Source organism: Eptatretus burgeri, chromosome 17 (assembly GCF_056783735.1).
Source record: "Eptatretus burgeri isolate ZD-2024b chromosome 17, Ebu_testis_v1, whole genome shotgun sequence".
Classification (NCBI taxonomy): domain Eukaryota; kingdom Metazoa; phylum Chordata; class Myxini; order Myxiniformes; family Myxinidae; genus Eptatretus; species Eptatretus burgeri.
The window spans coordinates 21,497,150-21,518,731 of NC_140977.1; the positions used below are offsets into that span (position 1 = coordinate 21,497,150).

Consider the following 21,582-nt stretch of genomic DNA (forward strand, 5'->3'; position numbering starts at 1 on the left):
AAGGGTGATGAGTGAGGATGTTTAGTGGATGCGAGATAACAATGCAGTTTATCATTCCAGGTTCCCTGAGCATTTGCTTCAATACTGGTATTTTGTCCACAGGATCCTGAGGTGTCAATGTAACAAGGGCGTGGTGGGCCAGATGGCCATGAGTTTTGTCCGATTTGTTTGGTGCAATGCAATTCCACCCATCTTTTGCCTTTTACATTGCAATCTTGGTGGTGTAATAGCTGGAGCGTCTACTCCGAGTCTGGGAGGTTGGTGGTTCAAACCCTGGCCGAGTCACAGCAAATGCTTTGATAATGGTACGTGCTGCTGCTTCCTTGCTTGACCTTCAGCATAAGAATAAGATAAGAGGATAAGAGCATGGAGAACCCCTATCAGTTGGCATCCATGGGGAGGAGGGAATTCCTCCATAGGAAATGCCCTGATGAGTGTGTTGAGAAAGGCAGCACTATTGCTGCAACATCGCTGGTACCCAGAGTATCCCCGGGAAGCGACGGAACTTCCCCCAACCTCAGCAGCTGTGTTTGTCACGTCTAACAGTCCTATGTTGTCTCATGTATTTGTCTATGTCCACATGTGTGTGGAAGCTCCACTGGAGAGCCTTAGATCCTAAAAAAACAAAAATAACGAGAATGGCACTTGAGAGAGCACATACCTCTGTCAGGCAATGCCTGATCCAGTGGAACATATCGGGCCCAATAAATTTTTGAAACATCATGCTATATATCGATTTTGGCCTCATCTCTCAATGAAGAAGAATCACTTTAAAATTAAATAATTCTCATATCCAGATCTGGATTCAGATCTTCACCGAAATCAAATCAATTAGTCCTTGTCACACACTCAACCTGTCCAAGTTTCGTCCGAACCATCAATAACTTTGAGAGATTATGGTGATGTACATCGTTTTAGCCCGATAACTCAATGGTGAAAAATCACTGAAAAAATTATCGGATCCGGATTTTCACCAAAATTGAATCAAGTAGAACTTGTCACAAACACAACATGTGTACCAAGTTTCGTCCGAATCCGTCAACTTTTTGAGATATCCTGTTCCCAGACAGAAAGAGACAGACACAAACAAGGGTGAAAACACCTCTCAACACTTCCGGTTCCGGTTTTGAGCGGCAAGAGGTCTCCTTCGGGGCTCCCTGCTGACGTTCTCAAAGTTAAGTTCCGGTTGTTATTTGTCCCGTTTTAACTGTTTAATTTTCTCACCTACATGTTAATGTGTGTTCCTAGTTCGGTTTTGTTTCAAAAATCGTGCTATTTTGTGAATATTTATGTCGACGTTCTTACCTGGTGTTTGAGGCCTAGTCCTAGGCTTGAGGCCTACCGGTTCCACTCGGTGTTCGATCGTTTTTTTTGTTTGTTTTTTCTCCCCATTACCTTCAATTTCTATCCTCCCCATCACCTTCAATTTTCATCCTCCCCATTTTCCAAACATCCCCCATTCTCCCAACTAATCTCTTTCTTATCTCAAAAAAAAAAAAAAAAAAAAAAAAATACCCAACAACAACAACAACACGCTCACCTTCTCCCGATTCTGCTACTTCTTCTTCCTCTTAACTTCCTCCTCGTCTTCCTCGATTTCTTTTTTTCTTTTTTCTTTTCTTTTTTTTTACACTTGCATGACCTAATCTGTTGAACTCTCTCATACATTAATATTAACAACAAAAACGATCTTATAATGCTTCATCTTCCTCTCTCACACATGTGGTACTCTTTACTGTTTCACAATGCACTACTCTTCTGCTATTTTAACAGACTGCTCTCATTTCGACCTCTCCTTCATTCCTTGCCTAAAAAATCCAACTATTACAGCGCTTCTTCTCTCCATGCTCTGAATTCGCCTTCATTGCATCCATCAAGAATTGTGTTAAATCGCATCTCTGACCTAAAACTTTTAAAAACCACAGTTTGCCATGGATGCTCGCTTTCCATCAACCATTCTTTTTTCCAACTTCAGTGCCAACTCACCCCCTCACCCCTCACTCTCACTCTCAAAGCAACCATCCCACTCTTCTCCCTCCAAGCCTCCCTCTCACCTCTTTCAAAAATTCCCCCTCACCTTTCTCCCACCTTTCATCCCCCTCACTCTTCCTTCTCTAAGTTGCCCCCCTCTCATCCACCAACCTGCCTCCCTCCACTGCCCTCTCACCTCCATCTCTTCACTCCACCTCCTCAAATCCTCAACTGCCATCTTCCTTGTCTCTTGTCCCCCCTCTCTCCCAGCACCACAGAGCCTTTTCTCCTCCTCATTCAGCCCCCTCCCCTCGCTATTCTGCAATACCCCACACTCCTTCAGCAACCCTCCTTACCTCCCCCCCTCGTCCCTCGTCCTACCCTCCCCTGCCCCCTCCACCTCCTGCACCCAAAGCCTCCTCCCCTACCTCTTCATTAAAAGTGTGGACCTCTAATATCCGGGGCCTTCGCTCAAACCTTTCAGATCTTTCCATACAGGTTGCCACTGACAAACCAGACATTATCTGCCTAACAGAAACTTTCCTCTCCCAAGACGTGTCTGACTCCCAAGTATCTCTCCCTGGTTACTCCCTCTTACGGTATGATAGACCTGAGCCTCGTCCTGGTGGAGGTGTTGCTCTCTTCATCAAAGACTCTATTCCTCACTCTCCCTGCACTGCTCTCACTCCCCCACACCCCCAGGAATACCTCTGGCTTCGGCTTCCCCTCCACTCCCACCTCATGTTTATATGTGTACTGTACCGTCCACCGAACAGTGATGACTCCATCTACACCTCACTCTCCGAAAACATGGACCATCTTCTATCTTCTCATCCAAACTCTCTCTTCCTCTTATGTGGCGACTTCAATTGTCATCACGCCAGTTGGCTAGGTGTGGGTACCTCTCTCACCTGCCATGGGACATCAGCAAAAGCTTTCTGTGACTCATTGGGACTGACTCAATCGGTCAACTTCCCGACCCGGATCTCAACCAATGGTACTCCATCTCTTCTGGATCTGATTTTGACAAATTTCCCTGACAATATCTGCTGCTCTTCCTTCGCTCCAATTGGTTCTTCTGACCACGTCCTTGTTAAAGTGGACATCTCTCTGGCTGTTATCAGAGAACCACCTCACCGCCGTCGAGTCTGGCATTTCACTCAAGCCGACTGGCAGGGTCTCCGAGCAGCCATCAAACTTACAGACTGGTCTCCTATCACTACTTTCTCAAACATCAACTCATCCTGGGAATTCTTTCAAAGAAACTTGCTCTCCCTCATGCACAGATTTATCCCCTCTCGTGTTCAGCTGTCTTACCCTTCCTCCCGCCCTTGGTTTACTGAAGCTTGTGGCGAGGCAGTTGTCCTGAAACAACTTGCCTTTGCCTCATGGAAAGCAAACCCAACTGAGGGCAATCTCAGTTCTTTCCACAAAGCTCGGAACAAGTGTGTATCTACCCTCAAGAGAGCCAGAAAACAACATCTTTCTCATCTCAAGTCTGAACTCTCAAACCTCTCTCCCTCCTCAAAATCCTGGTGGCGTTTAATCAAATCCGTTTCTGGTGTATGTTCCCCCTCCATCCCCTCCCTTACCTCAAATGGCCGCACTGCTGATTCCACACGTGATAAAGCTGAATGTCTAAACTCGGTGTTTGCAGCTAAATCTTGTGTCCCAAACCCATCACTATCTCTACCCACTTTACCCAGTCGCACCCAACTGTCCCTGGACTCTGTATCCTTTTCTCCTGACAAGGTGGAGAGCTTGCTTTCAAACCTCGAGTCAGATTCTGCAACCGGTCCAGACGGCATCAGCCCACGTGTCCTCAAAGCCTGCTCTTCTGCTCTTGCTCACCCTCTCTCTGTTCTATTCACCCTCTCATTTGCTCAAGGTCATCTGCCATCTGCTTGGAAATCTGCTAACATCACTGCCCTGCATAAAAAAGGTGCAAAAACAGATCCCTGTAACTACAGACCAATCAGCCTTCTCCCAATCATCAGCAAGGTTATAGAATCCATCATCGCTTCAGACATGAAATCCTTCCTCTTCTCCAATGGCTTGATTTCCAATCATCAATTTGGTTTCAGACCAGGTCACTCTACCCTGGATATGCTGCTACTGCTCTCCCATCAATGGATGGAGGTCCTCAATGCCAGACAGGAAATCCGAGCCATATCCCTGGACATATCACGTGCTTTTGACACAGTCTGGCACCCTGCCCTACTCACCAAACTCTCTTCCCATGGTATCCAAGGCCATCTCCACTCATGGCTCGCAGACTTCCTCTCCTGTCGCAGTCACCGTGTGGCCCTAAATGGAGTTCTTTCATCCCCTCTTCCTGTGCAGGCTGGAGTTCCTCAAGGTAGCGTTCTGGGCCCTGTTCTTTTTCTGGTTTTCATCAATGATCTCTCGGACTCTCTGGAAAATCCTCTATTTCTCTTTGCCGATGACTCCACCCTCTGCCGTACCATCTGTCATCCCTCAGACCGGCAAGCAGCAGCTTCTTCGCTCACTGCAGATCTGGATAAAATCACAAACTGGTCCAACACGTGGAACATGTCTTTCAATCCAGACAAATCTCACACTCTCACTATGTCTCTTCGAAAGGACCGTTTACAAAACCCCCCCATCCACTTTCTCAACAATCCTCTGGAAGAAGTCTTTTCTTTCAAGCTTCTGGGTCTCACTATCTGCCATGACCTTTCCTGGGAAAGTCACATTTCCAACCTTGCCTCAAAGCCAGTCGCCGACTGGGAATCCTCCGTCGTGCAAAGTCCTTCCTCGGCCCTCTTGAGCTCCTGACCACTTACAAAGCTTTTGTCCGTAGCCTGATGGAGTACTGCTCTCCCCTCTGGGCTGGTGCTCCTGCCTCCCACCTTTCTCGACTTCACGCTGTCGAAACCAGGGCTTTTAAGATCATTGGCATCTCCCGCAATGAAGCTGAGTCTTTGGGCATCTCACTCAATCACCGCAGGTTGGTCGGTGGTCTTTCTGTCTTCTACCGACTCCTCTCCAGCCTTGCCCCCCCTTGCTCTCTCTGCGATTTGTCCCAACCACATTTCCACAGGGCGCTCAAGGTCCGCCAACAACCCCCTTCTGGTAAAACTACCAAAATCACGAATCACTGCTCATCTTCACTCTTTCATTCCTCTTTTTTCCCGCCTTTGGAATAAACTTCCTCACTCTATTCTTTCCCATTCTTCCCTCCAGGCTTTCAAAACAGCTGTTCACCACCACCTCTTATCTTCCCCCATCCAAATCCTCGATCTTTTCTACCCCCGATAATCCACCCAAGCCCACTTCCTTCAATTCTCCTGCTTTCCTTCCTGAAAGTCCCTGTAATGTCCATCTTCTCCTCGCCATGTTCCCCGTCCCATCCCCATCCCTCTCCCTTCCACAGTTCACCTGTGTCTGTTCCCCACTGTTTTGTCCCTTCCACTCCCGCCCCTCTTGTCTCATGCCTCCTTGCTGTGAGTTGTGTGTTAGCTCTCATACGAGCCTCGACCAAGGTATACAAAAAAAAAAAAAAAACAAAAAAAAAAACACAACCTCCGTCCACTGAACAACGTCTTCCATAGGATCTCTCGGACAATGTCCTACCGACTCGGAAGTTGCAACTGTGGATTGAATTTTTTATGTGGTGGAACAATTTGATGTTGGTAAAAACTCAAACTTAAGCCGTGGTGAACAATATGTGACAGCGCCGCATTCTTCAATGATTCACATCCATCGCAGCAATGCACTGAAAGATTGACTCGTCCACAGGGCCAGTGTCTCCTAGAAATCACAGCATGTCGAGTTGAAGGATGTTGATGAATGAGGTATCTGTGATGCTTTACACAAAGTTACCATGGAAGTCACAGCACACCTTGCCACCATCAGTATGACTCCATATGAGACAAATTGCGATACAGTACTCGTACTCCATGCTCAAAACAGAGTCGGTTCTGTCGAAACAATTTCTTGGCTCAGGTTTACAATCCTGGACGGGTCTCCACTCAGACACAGTCTACTCGACTGAGTGCAGGAATTTGTAATTTGTTCAGAATGACGGCAATAACTCGTCTACTATTCGTGAAGGATACTGTGCGATCTTTAACGTCCACGAATGCGAGCAGACGGGTCTTCCAGCTTAGCATCCACCTGATGGACGACGCATGCATTAATGCGTCGCCCTATATGCGAAACACCAAGATGCCAGTTTATAGCTGGGTCGAGATTCAAACCCAGGCTAGACGTATTGGATTAGGACGAGCAGCCAACTCGACCAACCCAAAGCAACGGTTCAAGGACTGCACCCTGCACAACATTGTAGTAGTTGACAACAGAAGGGTGTCCAAGTTTGGGCGAGATGCATTAGTAACTAATGACTCTTCATTAAACGTGCTTTCAGGGAAAATGATTGATTTACTTTATGACGATATGCACATGATCATTAGTTTTAGCTGATCTCACTTGATTGTTCCATATTAGCAACTCCTCACCCAGAACATAGGTCCTTTTCGCCACTTCCTCGGCTTTGAACACACCAGCTGTTCGTCCCAGCTCTCGCTGCAAGAATAAGGGGATAATGACAAACTGATTCGGGTCAAAGCCACAAACAAGGATATGGGGGTTTATTTTGGACTTGATTAACAGAGAAGGATGGGGTCCATGTCAAGTTTCGACAGCTGTCAGCGTCGATGGGACATCGGGGGCTGTTAACCTTCTTTATAACCGGGTGGTTCAAGCGTGATTGTTGACATCATTAAGACTGGCTATTTGACTCCTTAAAGGACATTTCTCTCAATATTTTTCCTGATTTTAATCAAATCTTTTTAATACCACTGTAAAGATGGAACACTTCCAATATTCTTGGCCGACGGTGAGAACAACAAAATATTCCAGTCTCTGTTTCTTTAAGGTGATTGCCAACCTCTAAGATCTAGTGGCTTAAATAAAGGAGGAAAAGCATAGGGGGAAGGGGGGAAGAGGCGGGAGAAAAGGTGGGGTTAAGGAGTTCAAAGCTGAAAGAAAAGGTAGGTCTCACCCATTTGGCTTTCTACAACAAAAATAATTCTTATAAATCGAAACAATATTCATAGCTTGATCTTTGCATGCTCCGCATTTTAGGAAAAGGGGGCAGCAACAGCTCACTCAAACTTCTGCTCGTTGCATGCGGTCCGATTCACCGAATTGGTCTACAGCGTCGCCTTGTGGCTTATATTGAACAGGTTTCTCCAAGTTGGATAAAACTTAAATGATAAAGAGGTTGAGATTCCTTGATTGGAAGTCATGAAATCCTATAAATGTCAATTCATTCAAGTTATTGGTATCCTAATGGGATTATCAAGTGTCCTGGTAACGGTGTCTTCCCTTTTGTCGTCTCCTTGCCAATCACTTCATGCATCGCATATTGATACGGACGACATACAGTTGTTTTTCATGAACCTTTTGCCATTGTTTTTCACAGCGGCTGCCCAGATTTCAGGTACGGATTGGCAGGCAGAATCAATACCTACTGTGTAGATGTGACAGTACGACACGCAAAACCATGGCTTTTTGTGTGGAATATGCCATTTATGATGGTAACATTTACTAAGTAGAGTTCAGAGAACATCTTATTCCACACAGTCTTAAGAAATTAAAAAAAGGAAATAAGCAGGGTCTGCGAGCAGCAAATTTAATTGGTCGAGATGATGTAAAATGGCATAATATTTTGTCCAACTACCGCTAAATGGAAGGGTTTTGAAAGTACCAAAAGGCCATTTGTGTTCTCCTGTGTTCAAGCATAATGTTACGAATTTGGGAATTCGATTGCACACCAACATGCAGGTTCCTTTAGTCAGTTATGTCGATAAGTGCATGTTCGCTAGATAGCTCACCTTCCATTGTTTAATGGGCAGAAATCGATTAAGTGCGCTGCGATTCAATTTAATAGATGGGGAGAGATCACGACACAATGGAGACGCCCCTCCCCCTCTTCTGCGAAGAGGAAGAAGAGCCCTCCCGTCCTGAATCACGGGACATAAACTACTCCCTCCCACCCGTGGTTGTGCGGGCATGGGGAGATGAGTCACGCCGGGAGCGGGGGAAGGGCGGAGGAGAATAAGGAAGAGATCCTGAGTTGGTTCGGGTGGTTGTTCAGTGGAGCTTCGGCTTCTGCTTGGATCGGGTTAGGGTTGAGGCTTTTTGTAAGCTTTTTGCTTCGGCTTGGATTTTCAGCAGGCCTTCGGGTTCTGTTCGGCTCGGAGTTCTTGGTCCTCGCTTTGTTCATCGGAAGAGAGTTGAGCTGGTTGCTTGTTTCGAGCTGCTGGTGGTGGCTTCTTGCTCTTGGTTCGTGTTGTGAGAGGCTTTGTTCGTCGGAAAAGAGTTGAGCTGGTTGCTCGGCTGGCTCTTCTTGGTTTGTGGAGCTCTTTGTTCTCCGCTTGGTTCCCGGCTTGGTGCGACTCATCGGCCTCATCTTGGAGGTGGTTCCTCGGGGAAGCGACGGGAAGGATCGGCGCCTCGTCTGACCAGCATGTGTTCGGAAGCGCGAGAGGATTCGCTGGAGCTTGGGAAGGATCGTGGCTCACGGCGATTGAATCCAGCTCGCTCTCGCTGGAGCCCGGGTCTGAGCCGCTTGAAGACCACACGAGGTGGAGAGGTTCACGATAGGTTCTGGGTTTCAGCTCATCTGTCCTCCAAGCTGGAGTCCGTTATTAAAGGCATCAGCCACCATTTATTGGGTGTGTGTGTGTGTGCGCGTACGTGTGTCCGTGGGCCCGTCTAATAAGTAGGAAACTGTTAAGTGCCTGTGTTGTATTTGCTTCACATTGGAATAGAACTCGGCTGTAGGATTTTTTGCTCGTGTCTTAATCCCCATCCCCCCATTCATTGCATTGCCTGTGTTCAAATAAATGTCCCCATTGTTAAATGTCACCCGATCGTTGCGTCCCTTCCTCTCATTGACTGCCATGGAGCGTTCGGAATGTTCGCTGGTTTTTAACACCGATAAGATAATCGGGTCCGACGGGACTTGGCGATATATAACCATTCGGCAATCGCATACGAAACGAGGTGCGTAAAGCGGCTCGTTTTCGTGCAGGTCCCGTTGAGGTGTAGATCCCTGGCATTTCTGTCTGCACGAATAATTAGGTATATCGATAATTCGGCGATTGACCCTGTAGCACGTGGACAGAAGAGTTGGCTGATCTATGGTGTTGTAAAAACACCCGTAGCTGGGTTTCGGCGTTGATCTGGAAGCTACGACTGGATTGCTCGTTCGGTGGGCGCGTGCGGCCGCAATTGGGCTGAGGCGGTCGTCCGCACGCCGAACGGGCGAGAATCCACAACACTGGTGTCAGAAGTGGGATTCGAACCCACGCCTCCAGAGAGACTGCGACCGATCGCGGCGGATCGGTTCTGTTAGAGCCATCGGGCATTGAAGTGTTGATGAAAATGATGCAAGCGATGCAAGGCGAAATGAAGGAAGAAATAAAAAACAGCATGGATGGCATGCAAAGCAAAATGGATGCGCACACGGAGGCAATGAGGGGTGAGATGCAGCGCATGGGGCGAAACCTCCAGGAAGGGCAGAAGGCAATAAGGACGGGCAGAAGAGGAATCATGGCGGCGCCATGTGGCGGAGCGAACGAGCGAGGGGGGAGTGTGTCGAACCCGCAATGGAAACGGGCAAGGTCACAATAATTCGGGAGACGTGTTGGGCGAGACTCGTAAAGGTGACGGTGACAGAGAGGGAAAAATTAAATGGGGTGACTGAGACGTGTACCAGACACATAGAGACGAGGGAGATAATGAAGGAGGTGACAGAAATAACAGAGACACAGGAGATAGAGGGTGACTTCGACGGGGTGAAAGATGAGCACACACAGGTTGAGGTAGTGGAGGACAACGGGGATGAGTTGGCGGAATGTGTCGTGACCCGGTGCGAGCAGCAGGATTAGCCTTCTTCAGGAACGGAGGGAGACGATGTGCCCCATTGAAGCAGATCGCGACGAGGTGGGTCCGGTCGAGCTTTGCGAGTTGGGGGGGGGAGCGAGTGCTGTTAACGGGTACACGCGGAGCTTGGGGGGTATGGAGGTCCCGGGATCCCTTGTGGTAGCGAGAATCCCCAGTGTAATTGTCCCGGTGTGTGTGTTTGCGAGTGTGCCGAAATGCGTGTTGAAACGCGCGCATAGTACGAGTGAAATGGCGTGCGTAAGTAAAATGGCATGCGTGGGTGAAAGGCCGTGTGTGAGAGAAACCGCATGTGTGAGGACGCGGTATGAGAGGGAGATGGCGGTTGGTATGCAGGACCGCAACCGCCTGTCCGGGTATCATGGCGCGGTTTGTGAGCGTCATGGCAGGTGGGGGTGCATGTGTTGAATGGCGACGAAGACGGAGCCAGACTAGGGACAAAGGCCGTGTAGCGGTTGAGGCTGTTTTGGTGACCGTGCCAGATTCGCACAGCAGCGCGCGCGGGGTCCGCCTTCGGACTTCGCACGAGGCCGCCACGTGCGCGCCTACGCGAGTGAAATCCGGTCGGGAAAAGTCCGCGGTGGATACAAGCCGACCCCGCAGACGGACAGAAGTTAGGCTGGAAATGTGAATTTGATTCGGACGGGTTCTCCGGGCGAGTGTGTTTGTAAAGCTCCGTGTGGCCTGCGCCGTGCGTTCTGTTCGCGGAGCGTGCGAAGCGGCTTCCCCGATGCGTTACGCGTATCCCGGCTTGCGCGAGAGATCGCGCAGGTTCGGGGTGCGAATGACGTCATCGGAGATTCCGCGGCACGGGTTACGGACAGGCAGAGCACATGTGCTCGCGTGGGGAACCCCGCGAAAAGCGAGGCTTGCTTGGGATGCGCAGGGTGACGTCGTAGTTGCACAAATGGTTGGAATCCGGCAGAAGGGAATCCCTGCTGGATGTTACCATCCGAGAAGGGACGGGGAGTGCGAAGCTCGAACAACTGCCATGACGTCACAGGAAGAAAGCTCGGTTTGTGAATTGCCGCGCTGGTGCGCATAGGGAAAAAAAGAAAAAAAAAAAAAAAGAAGAGCAAAGCAAGCCTCGCCACTTTGAGTAAACATGATTCCCTGGGCAAGGGGTAGAAGACGCCCTTGCTAGGGGGCACAGGAAGTACTAATTAGGGGGATGGGTTAGCGATAGTTAGACTGGCTTCATGGGGACATGGGTTGTTCCTCATGGAGCATGTGGAATGGATTAGTTAGAGGGATTTCAGTTTAGATTGAGGAAATGGGAATTTTTGGATTTTCGGAGACACGGACACACTGGAAATGTGTAGTGGAGACGTAGCTTAGCATCGTAGAGTAAATGGAACGTGCATGAGTTTTAAGGGATGACGAGGGAGCACGAGTTAGTCAGGGGATTTAATTAGGAAGGATGGCAATAGCGAGTGTTGGTGCGAGTTGTGAAATGGAAAGTGTGTGAGGAATGAATGTGGGACAGTGGGCCCAAGTGTGTGAGTGGAGCGAATGTGGTATGCATGGTGCGAATGACTGGTTGGGGGAGGAATGATTCCCACCCAAGTGACCCCGGGGTCAGTTTCATGTTAGCTAGTGGGTCGTTAAATTTACCAACAGGAGGTCGTTTTGTTGGTGTCGAGAGAAGGCACGAAACCCATTTGGAGGGGTGCAAGAGTTCATGGACCGGCTGGGAGCGTGGCTGTGGAAAGGTGAGTTTTGTTTAGTGGGCATCCCGGGCACCGGATGAGTCGGCCAGAGTAGGCCAAGGGCCCAGGAGGGGCCGGGATAGCGTAGTGGGCACGGGCGACCTGTCGTAAACGGGACCCGTCGCGGCAGAATGCCACGGGGGCAGTGCAGTGGGCACGGGCGACCCTCGGAAAGGGACCCGTGGCATCAACACGCCTCGTGGGCATTGCCAGAGAGGGCAACCCCCCGCGTTCATAGGGAGCAGCTAGGCTCGGAGGCAGCCTGCGGGCCTGGGGGTGCCATGGTTAGAGTTCGGCAGAGGGGAGTTCCTGCCAGTTGAGCCACGCTGCCCAGCCAGGAAATTGTGCGAGGGCATGAATGAAAATTTGAGGGCAAGGCCCAAATTTATAATGGACACCAACACAGGCGACGGGAATCATGGTTTTTAGAACCGATAGTTTAAAAGTGTGAGGCGTTTTTGGAAAGCCCTGGGGTAATTTCAGGTTAATGAATGTTAGGGTAGTTAGGAGATGTACCCCTTCGCACCAACCATCCCTTCGCTCGTTGTAGGCCGCTGGACCCACCTTGGTAGATCGCTGAACTCTGAGGACCTCGAGACAGGACGCTAGTCTCTCCCTATTCCCCTCCAGAGAGGGAACGTAGGGGTTGGGAGTAGGCTAGGTTGACGAGATAGGTTAGCTGGACAATGACGATAAAGGGGGTTAGGGAGACGATTATAAAAGGGAAATGAAAATCATAAAAATAAAGAGGGGCTAAATTTTGTTGTGTTGTGTGGCAAATTAAGGGAGTGGATATGAACAGAGACAGGCAAAGGCGAGAGTGAGGGGAGACAGTAGGCTAGGTCCGAGCCCGCCTTCAGAGCGGCTGGCACCACCGCACTCCCTCCAGACCTGATGGAACCACACCAGAGGCCGGCCAGCTTCACCTGCTGGTCTGTTGTGCTGCAGCCGCCTGTTCTGCATGGACTTGCCTTGCCATGCCTCGTTTCCCTGCCTCTGCCATGACCCCATGCCTGCTAGCCCTTGTTTGCATCTGCCCCTGTGTCCATCCACAACCATGTGCACCAGGATCATCCAGTTTTGCAAGGACTGCCCTGCAGGCAGCCCGTGCATCCATCATGTTCATTTGTTTTTGTGACCATCCATCCATTCCCCTGCACCAATGACTTTGTAATGACTTTTACCTTTCACACATCACAGGTCCTGGGCCATGGTAATGTAATTGTTAAGTTAAATGAAAATTGTTGATAAGTTGTACCGCACCTGCATGTTTGTTTTAGCACCAGCAATTTTAGTTAAGTTGTCCGAATGAGTCTGTGAGAGTTTGTTTAGTTAGTTACGCAGCGCATTAAGTTATTTATTTTTGGGACACGTACAAAGAAATGTCGCACTCAGGGATTCAAAGGTAAAACGTACTAGGGGAAAACTTACACATGCTGGTCACATGAAAATTTGACGACTTGGGACGAGTCTGTAAAAAGGGGAGGGGGTAGTGCTACGAATTTGGGAATTCGATTGCACACAACATACAGGTTCCTTTAGTCAGTTATGTCGATAAGTGCTTGTTCCCGAGATAGCTCACCTTCCATTGTTTAATGGGCAGAAATCGATTAAGTGTGCTGCGATTCAATTTAATATATAGGGAGCGATCACGACACAATGGAGACGCCCCTCCCCCTCTTCTGCGAAGAGGAAGAAGAGCCCTCCCGTCCTGAATCACGGGACGTAAACAACTCCCTCCCACCCGCGGTTTGGCGGGCACGGGGAGATGAGTCACGCCGGGAGCGGGGGAAGTGCAGAGGAGAATAAGGAAGAGATCCTGAGTTGGTTCGGGTGGTTGTTCAGTGGAGCTTCGGCTTCTGCTTGGCTCAGGTTAGGGTTGAGGCTTTTTGTAAGCTTTTTTCTTCGGCTTGGATTTTCAGCAGGCCTTCGGGTTCTGCTCGGCTCGGAGTTCTTGGTCCTCGCTTTGTTCATCGGAAGAGAGTTGAGCTGGTTGCTCGGCTTGAGCTGCTGGTGGTGGCTTCTTGCTCTTGGTTCGTGTTGTGAGAGGCTTTGTTCATCGGAAGAGAGTTGAGCTGGTTGCTCGGCTGGCTCTTCTTGTTTCGTGGAGCTCTTTGTTCTCCGCTTGGTTCCTGGCTTGGTGCGACTCATCGGCCTCATCGATGGGAAGGATCGGTGCCTCGTCTGACCAGCACGTGTTCGGAAGCGCGAGAGGATTCTCTGGAGCTCGGGAAGGATCGCGGCTCACGGCGATTGAATCCAGCTCGCTCTCGCTGGAGCCTGGGTCCGAGCAGCTTGAAGACCACACGAGGTGGAGAGGTTCGAGATAGTTTCTGGGTTTCAGCTCATCTGTCCTCCGAGCTGGAGTCCGTTAGTAAAGGCATCAGCCACCATTTATTGGGTGTGTGTGTGTGTGCGTACGTGTGTCCGTGGGCCCGTCTAATAAGTAGGAAACTGTTAAGTGCCTGTGTTGTATTTGCTTCACATTGGAATAGAACTCGGCTGTAGAATTTTTTGCTCGTGTCTTTTTCGCATCCCCCCATTCATTGCATTGCCTGTGTTCAAATAAATGTCCCCATTGTTAAATGTCACCCGCTCGTTGCGTCCCTTCCTCTCATTGACTGCCATGGAGCGTTCGGAATGTTAGCTGGTTTTTAACACCGATAAGATAATCGAGTCCGACGGGATTTGGCGATGTATAACCGCTCGGCAATCGCATACGAAACGAGCTGCGTAAAGCGGCTCGTTTTCTTGCAGGTCCTGTTGAGGTGTAGATCCCTGGCATTTCTGTCTGCGCGAATAATTAGGTACATCAATAATTCAGCGATTGACCCTGTAGCGCGTGGACGGAAGAGTTGGCTGATCTATGGTGTTATACAAACACCCGTAGCTGGGTTTCGGCGTTGATCCGGAAGCTATGACTGGATTGCTCGTTCGGTGGGCACGTGCGGCCGCAATTGGGCTGAGGCGGTCGTCCGCACGCCGAACGGGCGAGAATCCACAACAATATAATTCAATTGAAATAAAATTAAGATTTTAAAGGTTGGAGAAAAAAATAATTCTGGAAGTTTAGCACCGTTGCTGCAGAGTCTTTTACACCACCATATTTGACACGTTACATTCGTTCTTCGTGTCCGTTTGTGGTCTTTATGACTTCGCTAAAAAGAGTAGCTTTCCTGTTTGGAAGGATTTTCCATTTTGTTTCACAACCAGACATGCAGATACAGTAGAGATTTTTTTTAAAAAAACTAAAACTAAAACTAAAAACGCACCCACGTCCGAAGGAAGCGGTGCAGTTTTGCATTTCCTTCTCATGATGCTAGGCAGCTAGAGGTCCCTCTTGTGTCAATTCAGCGGCTGAAATTTTTTGACGGACGGATGTATGGACGTACCAAATATTGAAGCGGCTGCACCACAAAAAAAAAAAACTCACCTCTCTCTCTCTGTGCTGTTGTTCTTGCTGAAAATCATGTTGTTCTTCGTTCATAAGCGACGTTTCCAGACACAGACGGACAGACAAAGTGAGCCAATTGCTTAACCCCACTTTTCGCTTCGCGTGTGCAGGGCAATATCGCACATTAAGATGCCAAGCACCCGTACCATCGGCTGCGCAAACAGTCCGAAAATTCTGAATCCCATTCGTCAAATCCCTGGAACTTTCGATTGCTACGGCCTCGGTGCAAAGGCACGAGGCAATTGGACCTTTGCTCAGACGAGCAACGCACGTTCTCAACATCGATGCGCAAAATTTCATATCAGGCACGACCAATTAAAAATGCTCCGATAGGCCGACACTATACATATTGAACCAATTCATGTCGAATTCGGTCAGTCCATCTGCACACAAAAAGTGCAAAACGTGTTCAGGATGCGCTTTCCCGTCAAATAACTTCCACTGAGTAAATAGCATTGTCGTGCAAGACAAGCATTGCTTTGCTGAGTAAGTACCTGCTTAAATAAAAACGTGTTATTTCATGAAGACGATGCATTCCTGCGTTGGAATCGTTCGGCACACGAAAAGCCGACACAAGACTCCACATGAAGCGGCACCAAAGGCTGGTAGAGATGAAGTGGCCAGTTTGCACTTCCAAGGAAGCGCCATCAACTGGGCAGCCACAGCAACAACCGTCGTCATATTGTTGGTTCAGCATTCGGTGCAAACATTCGAAGAATGCTAATGCATTAAAATCTCTTAAGACTGGAATTCCCGGGCCAATTCAACGTACGCCAGAAACTGATGGACGTACACACGGTTTTAAAACCTCTCGAGTAATTTCCAGAACGTGATTAAAACTGTGTGTCGTTTTACTCACATGTAGATGAAGTAACGAAGCACTTGTGTAATGATAATACGTCGAGAGCCTCCGTGATCGTTTAAACATCAAAATAGTGAATCGAGGATGGATGTTTTAACTTCATTTCTTACTTATACAACTATCTGTTGAACGTCTTGAACTTCATTTATTTATTGAAACTCCTGTGCATTGAAAACGTCAACTTGATGCACAATCGAGGGACGACTCATTCCAAGCGGAAAGCCAGGCTCAGCATCAGAGGACTATCGGGCCATTGCCTGGGAGTCTTTGAAAGTTTGTGCGGCTTCTATATTTACACTTCGCTGACCGCGGGCCGACAGTCACAAACAGGTGACTGGATGGTGGTACGACAATCGTCGAGGGACCTCTTTGACCGTCTGGTTTTACCAATGGTGAACTCGTACTGCGTGCATTTGTGTCATTGCGGCAAAATCAAGTGCAAGTGTGCTGGTTTGAGAACAAGCCATGGTGATACTTTCTGTTGGGGTGCTGGGGTACTCTCACGCAACCAACTGGACGGTCGAAAGGGGTTAGCTAACGCGATTCGAGATGGGCTTTTGCATCAACGCGTAGACCGATCCAAATAGAAACACAGCAATGTGAACATGTGCGTCATACCGCTCACAATCCTCATCGTACGTCATCACTTCCATGTTGAGAGTCCTCGATTCGTTGAAGATTGGTTAACTCAAACACGTTTGCGAATTTGAGCTTCGCTTCACCAAAAGGAATTGCTAATCAAACGTGCATTTCATCAACGTGTGTGCCGTCCCTCGGATGGACGTCAATCTGGGCGTCCTGTCTGCCGGCATTAGTTGGTAGATGTTAGAGATCCCACGGTGTTCTTCAGGAAGAGCAGGTGAGCTATCGCCGGCGCTCTGACCTACGGGTGGGCACTGCATCGACGACGCAGCTGCGCCAACAGCAAATGACGCCACCTGCAACCATGTGCTACGTACGAAAGATGAAAAAGAATCACACGCTCAAGCATCACAAACTTAATCAAAATAGATGTACCACATGGAACACAGCACTTTAAAACACCATTCCTCGTGGTGATCATGTGTGGTTGCACAGTCGAGCGACGCAAGCAACAGGATTTGATCAACTTCGACACGAAACCGTTCCGAGTCCTCCTCGAACAAACTCAAATCTTTCATTCGAAACGACCGCCGTCGAGACGGTCGGGGGGGACGTTGCGCGAAGGAGGTGCACCCTCTCTCTGCATATTTTCATCACTGCGTTTAATCAGTCACCGACATCTTTACAACAGGTTTGACATGAGGGCTTGGGAAAGAAGTTAAGGCTTGAATAATACACATTTAATGTGCATCCAAAATAGTGGCCCGGATCGTAGCGTTATAATGCAACATCAGTTTGTACGAATTCCATGGGAGTAATAAATATGTGATGCACATATACATCTGCACACAACCTACAACACCGCTCCCATTCGGCCACGGGAGGTTGAATGCCATCTCCTCGTGCTCACGATTTAAAAATCATGAAAAAAAACAAAATAAAATGAATTGTGTTCTGTAAACATCGCTCGTGTACAAAGTTATGGTTAAGACAGTCACAAAATATCACGGGTTATATGCGAGGCTACTCATATGTCAACGTCGCTCAGCCAAGAACAACCGATAGATACACAGGGTCTGCAAAACTGGCTTTGTGCGTTTGCATTCGGGTTTTTGATGGAACTCGAACGCTCGACCCACGACGGACGAACCGCCCTTCGGTCCCTCCACCATTCCCAATGGATTTGTTTGATTCGAAAGTCGATTCCAGCTTTAGTGTCGCGTGATAAATGAACCGGCCTTGTTCAAGGTAAATCGGCGAACCGTTTTGCTCGCCGTTTGGTACAAAATTGGAAAAGGAAGAAACGAAAAACAAAACTTTGCTCACAAGGTAATTGCTCGAAGGAAAAACCAAAAACACACGACAAGGAAGAGGAATCCGTTCGCCGTGCTCATTCCTCACGGATCACGCCTGCCATCATGATTGAAGGAACATCGAAGTGTCATCCCTGCACAATATTTAGTGTAGTACTGTGTTTGCAAAACACAAGCATGATTACAAACCGTGAGAATGGCTTGCCGTCCAAATGATACCTCGGTCGGGGCACTTTTGCTCGCTAACACTACACGGCGCCTTCCGTATTCTATAGTCTTCCTACTGAAAAAAGAAAAAGAAAACTCAGTGGGCAACACTTTACAAAAAAACCCAAAACAAACAAAACGGTTTGTCTCGAGACCACGTGATTCTGAAATATATATATATAAAGCGGATTCAAATAGACTCTGTATCCGTAAAAAATAATTCGGACCGATTTCTAAGTTATCTAAACAGCCCTGATTGGTGTGGCTCTCACGAGTGTGCAAATTTGACTGTCCCTTACCAATGTATGGCCGGAGAGGGACAGGAAGGGAAATCCAGGTTAAAAATAGGATTTATCTGAAACTTTAAGCCGACTGCTTGTTGATTTTCTGCCGTTTAGTAAAAGGTTTATCGGAGCGTTTAGGCTAAGCATGCTTGGAATGTGCTTGTGGCCTTCGTGTCAGACGAGCGGGTACGTGGATGCTCGACGCGGCACATCGGTGTCCGGCACGGTGTCGTTCCTTTGACCAGCATTTAGACAGTACACTCTTATCCATACTGGGACGTTCACGGCCACAAAAGGAGCAGCTCATGTCTCAGTAAGGCAAAAATTGTCCACTTGCTCACACACTCGCACTCCCCCTCCCCTTCCTCAACCGCGCAACAACCCAATAAAAGCAAAAACTGCCCGGCATCAAGCAGTCTGCAAGTATCCCTTACACATCCAACAACACGGTTAAAAACATAGTCGTGACGACTTTGTAACAGTATAAACATAAAGCTTTCGGTATATTACAACGTCAGGTCGGCTTGCGTCGAGAAACGGTACAAATAGGAAATAGGATATTTGGGAGGGGGGGACCTCTGCCACGGCTACATTTCGATATAAAGTTGCATAAGACGCGTTACAACGAGAGCCACGAAGATGGAGAATAACTGTGCACCAAAGGCAAACCACAGCACAGTCTGTACGTACATAATTAGTGTGTCGTAGGCAACCTGCGGCACGACAGAGAGCGAGCAACAAACTGCCAACGCCCAGATGGTGCCGCTGACATCACAGGTGCAACTGGCATTATGATGAGAATTGAGTAAGCAGCAAGTAAAAACCGAAGTAAAAACGAAAGGGAACCGTTAACCTGAAAAGGTGCACGTCCAGACGTAGCGTAAACCCTGTTGTGTTCATTGTAGTCATTTGTTGTAACCGAGCAGCCAGAAAAACGACGATATGTCTCATTACAAGCCAGAGCGAAAAGCATGATCGCCAGCTTTTCAGGAATGCCAGCGAGTCAACCGCATGATAAAGGGCCGCAGATACTTGTGTTCCATGTGGAGAAAGTCAAAAGGTCCCCCCAATCCCCACATTTCTGATCCTGCCGATGCAAGCGTGTCTGCGACACCGGTATTTGGTCTGGCCCTTGAAGGGCATCGGCTTTTGCACCCTCCTTTTCAAACTGCTGATACCTGCTCCTCACCTGTAACACAACCACAGCACAGGCCTAAATTAATGCAAACCGAACTGAGGCCGGTGCACGGAGCCAAGGACAACGACTCGCTCCATCGTGCGCTTCCTGCTGCCACACTCTCCTTGCTTTTCATTTGAATGGTGCCCATCGTGAACACGATAACTCGACATACACACAATCGATTAAGAGTGGTGGTGGGTTGGGGAGAAAAAGCAGGTGGGACGAGGAGTAAAGGGAATGCATGTGAGATATGAAAAAGAGATCCAAATTCACTTTTGTGTGCAAGATATCCTAGCACTTCCTAGCAAGTGTTACGCATGATCTCCAGACAGGCTTCGTATTCCTCAAAAAAACACATTAAAGTGAATGGTGGATCAATGTAGCAGGAGAGGAGTGTTTGCACGCTTCATGAAACCCACCGTCCGTTTCCTCGGTGCTATAGCAGCTGGAATAGCTTCGTCCACTATGCTGGAGTGCATGTGCTGCTGGAGTCCTTCGTAAATGCATGGGTGGGAGCACAGGCAAAACCTGCACTCCACGCGGATGTGTCCAGCCGGGCCTTCGAGATGTCGTAGGTCCAGGTGACTGTACATCCCAACTAGAGTTGTGAACATGACCCAAGGCAGGTTGGTGTGCCGATTCGTACTGGTTCCCAATGTCATGGACACCGTGCGGGCAAGACGTGATGGGCTGCAAGCAAGAGACCGGCCGAGCAGGAGATGCAGAAGCAAGTGGCCGTCCAGATACAGGTAGTTTGTGTGGGCTTCCGGTCACCTGGCCATCACGTCGTTGTTGTGGTGGGCGTCCGGAAGCAAGTTGCGGGTGTTCGCCGAGCAAGGGACGCTGAACCAGTCCCAAAGCAGCATCCGGGCCACAGTTGACCAGACGGGAACGTTGCACGGCGACACTGTAATCGGGTGGCCGGCGCTCATGACGGGACGCATGATAGCCAGGGGGTGTGGGTGGCGCGCGATGGCAGATTTCTCCAACTGCAGGGTGGTGGAATGCAAATACTAGTTATGAACACAATGCTGACAATTCAACACCTCTGCCATTAAAAAAAGAAAAAAAGAACCTTTCCTTCTCCCTCATTGCTCTGGTAGTTTCATCATCATCATCATCATCATCATCATCATCATCATCATCATCACTACTCTCATTGTGATTGCTGAAAAATGTCCCAGATAAGTTACTGCAAAACCCATCTCAAATTTCCAAGCCATTAAATCGAATAGCAAGCCACTTTTCACCATTTATCTTCTATATATTACTAAAACTCTCATCTTGTATGTATGTGTATATATATATATATATATATATATATATATATATATATATATATATATATATATATATATACATATGTGGATGTATGTCCCCGAAATACAGCCAAAACGGTACATGATAGCGCAAACATTTTAGGGCCACCTTACTCACCATTCTCCTGCTGTGTGCAGTATCAAGTTTCATTCAAATCGGGCAATGAAAAAAATTATGAAAAAATCAATTCCCGATTCAGTCAAGGTTTGGTATGACGATTCATAAAGCGCAAGGACAAACCATGGAGAATGTGTTCATATACCTAGAGCAGTGTTTCTCAACCTTTTTTGTCCCAGGCCGAACTTTGATTTTCAAAAAAAATCGTAAGCCCCACCATGATTGGAGACACTACAATATATACTACATATGTATTCAAAAGGCTTTCTGAAAACTTTATTGAAAATTTTATTCAATTGCTACTCACTTCAATGGGAGCCCTGCCTTTGACGCTGGCTGCAGATTTGTTTGATTCGAGGAACCAATTTTGTCAGTTTCAGCCTTAAATCACCACGTTTCGTGATTTCCAGTCGATTTCTCTTAGCTTTCTCTCTCTCTTTCTCTCGAAAGCGATCATATATTAATTCATTAATTCTGAATCCTCATGCCCCACCAAAATATTGCCACACCCCACCGGTGGGGCGTGCGCTCCACCTTGAGAAACACTGACCTAGAGAAACCAGTTGGCCGAACAATGACTCCTGAGGTAAATGCTCAAATTTTCTTCAAGTTAAAGTTTGACCATTAAATAATATTAAATATTTGTGT

General features: G+C 48.1%; 1 protein-coding gene across 8 annotated transcripts in view; it reads right to left on the reverse strand.

The window, feature by feature from the left end:
- Positions 1-17,158: 17,158 nt before the first annotated feature.
- RAPGEF2 (Rap guanine nucleotide exchange factor 2) overlaps positions 17,159-21,582 on the reverse strand; it is a 201,489-nt gene continuing 197,065 nt past the window's right edge. For all 8 annotated transcript variants that reach the window (XM_085861240.1, XM_085861243.1, XM_085861238.1 and 5 more), the window contains 2 exons: positions 19,917-20,486; positions 17,159-19,506 (listed from right to left, as the gene is read on the reverse strand). In XM_085861240.1, coding sequence (XP_085717366.1) covers positions 19,481-19,506; positions 19,917-20,486 — 596 coding nt within the window. In that variant the 3' untranslated portion in view covers positions 17,159-19,480. The remainder of the gene's footprint in view (positions 19,507-19,916; positions 20,487-21,582) is intronic.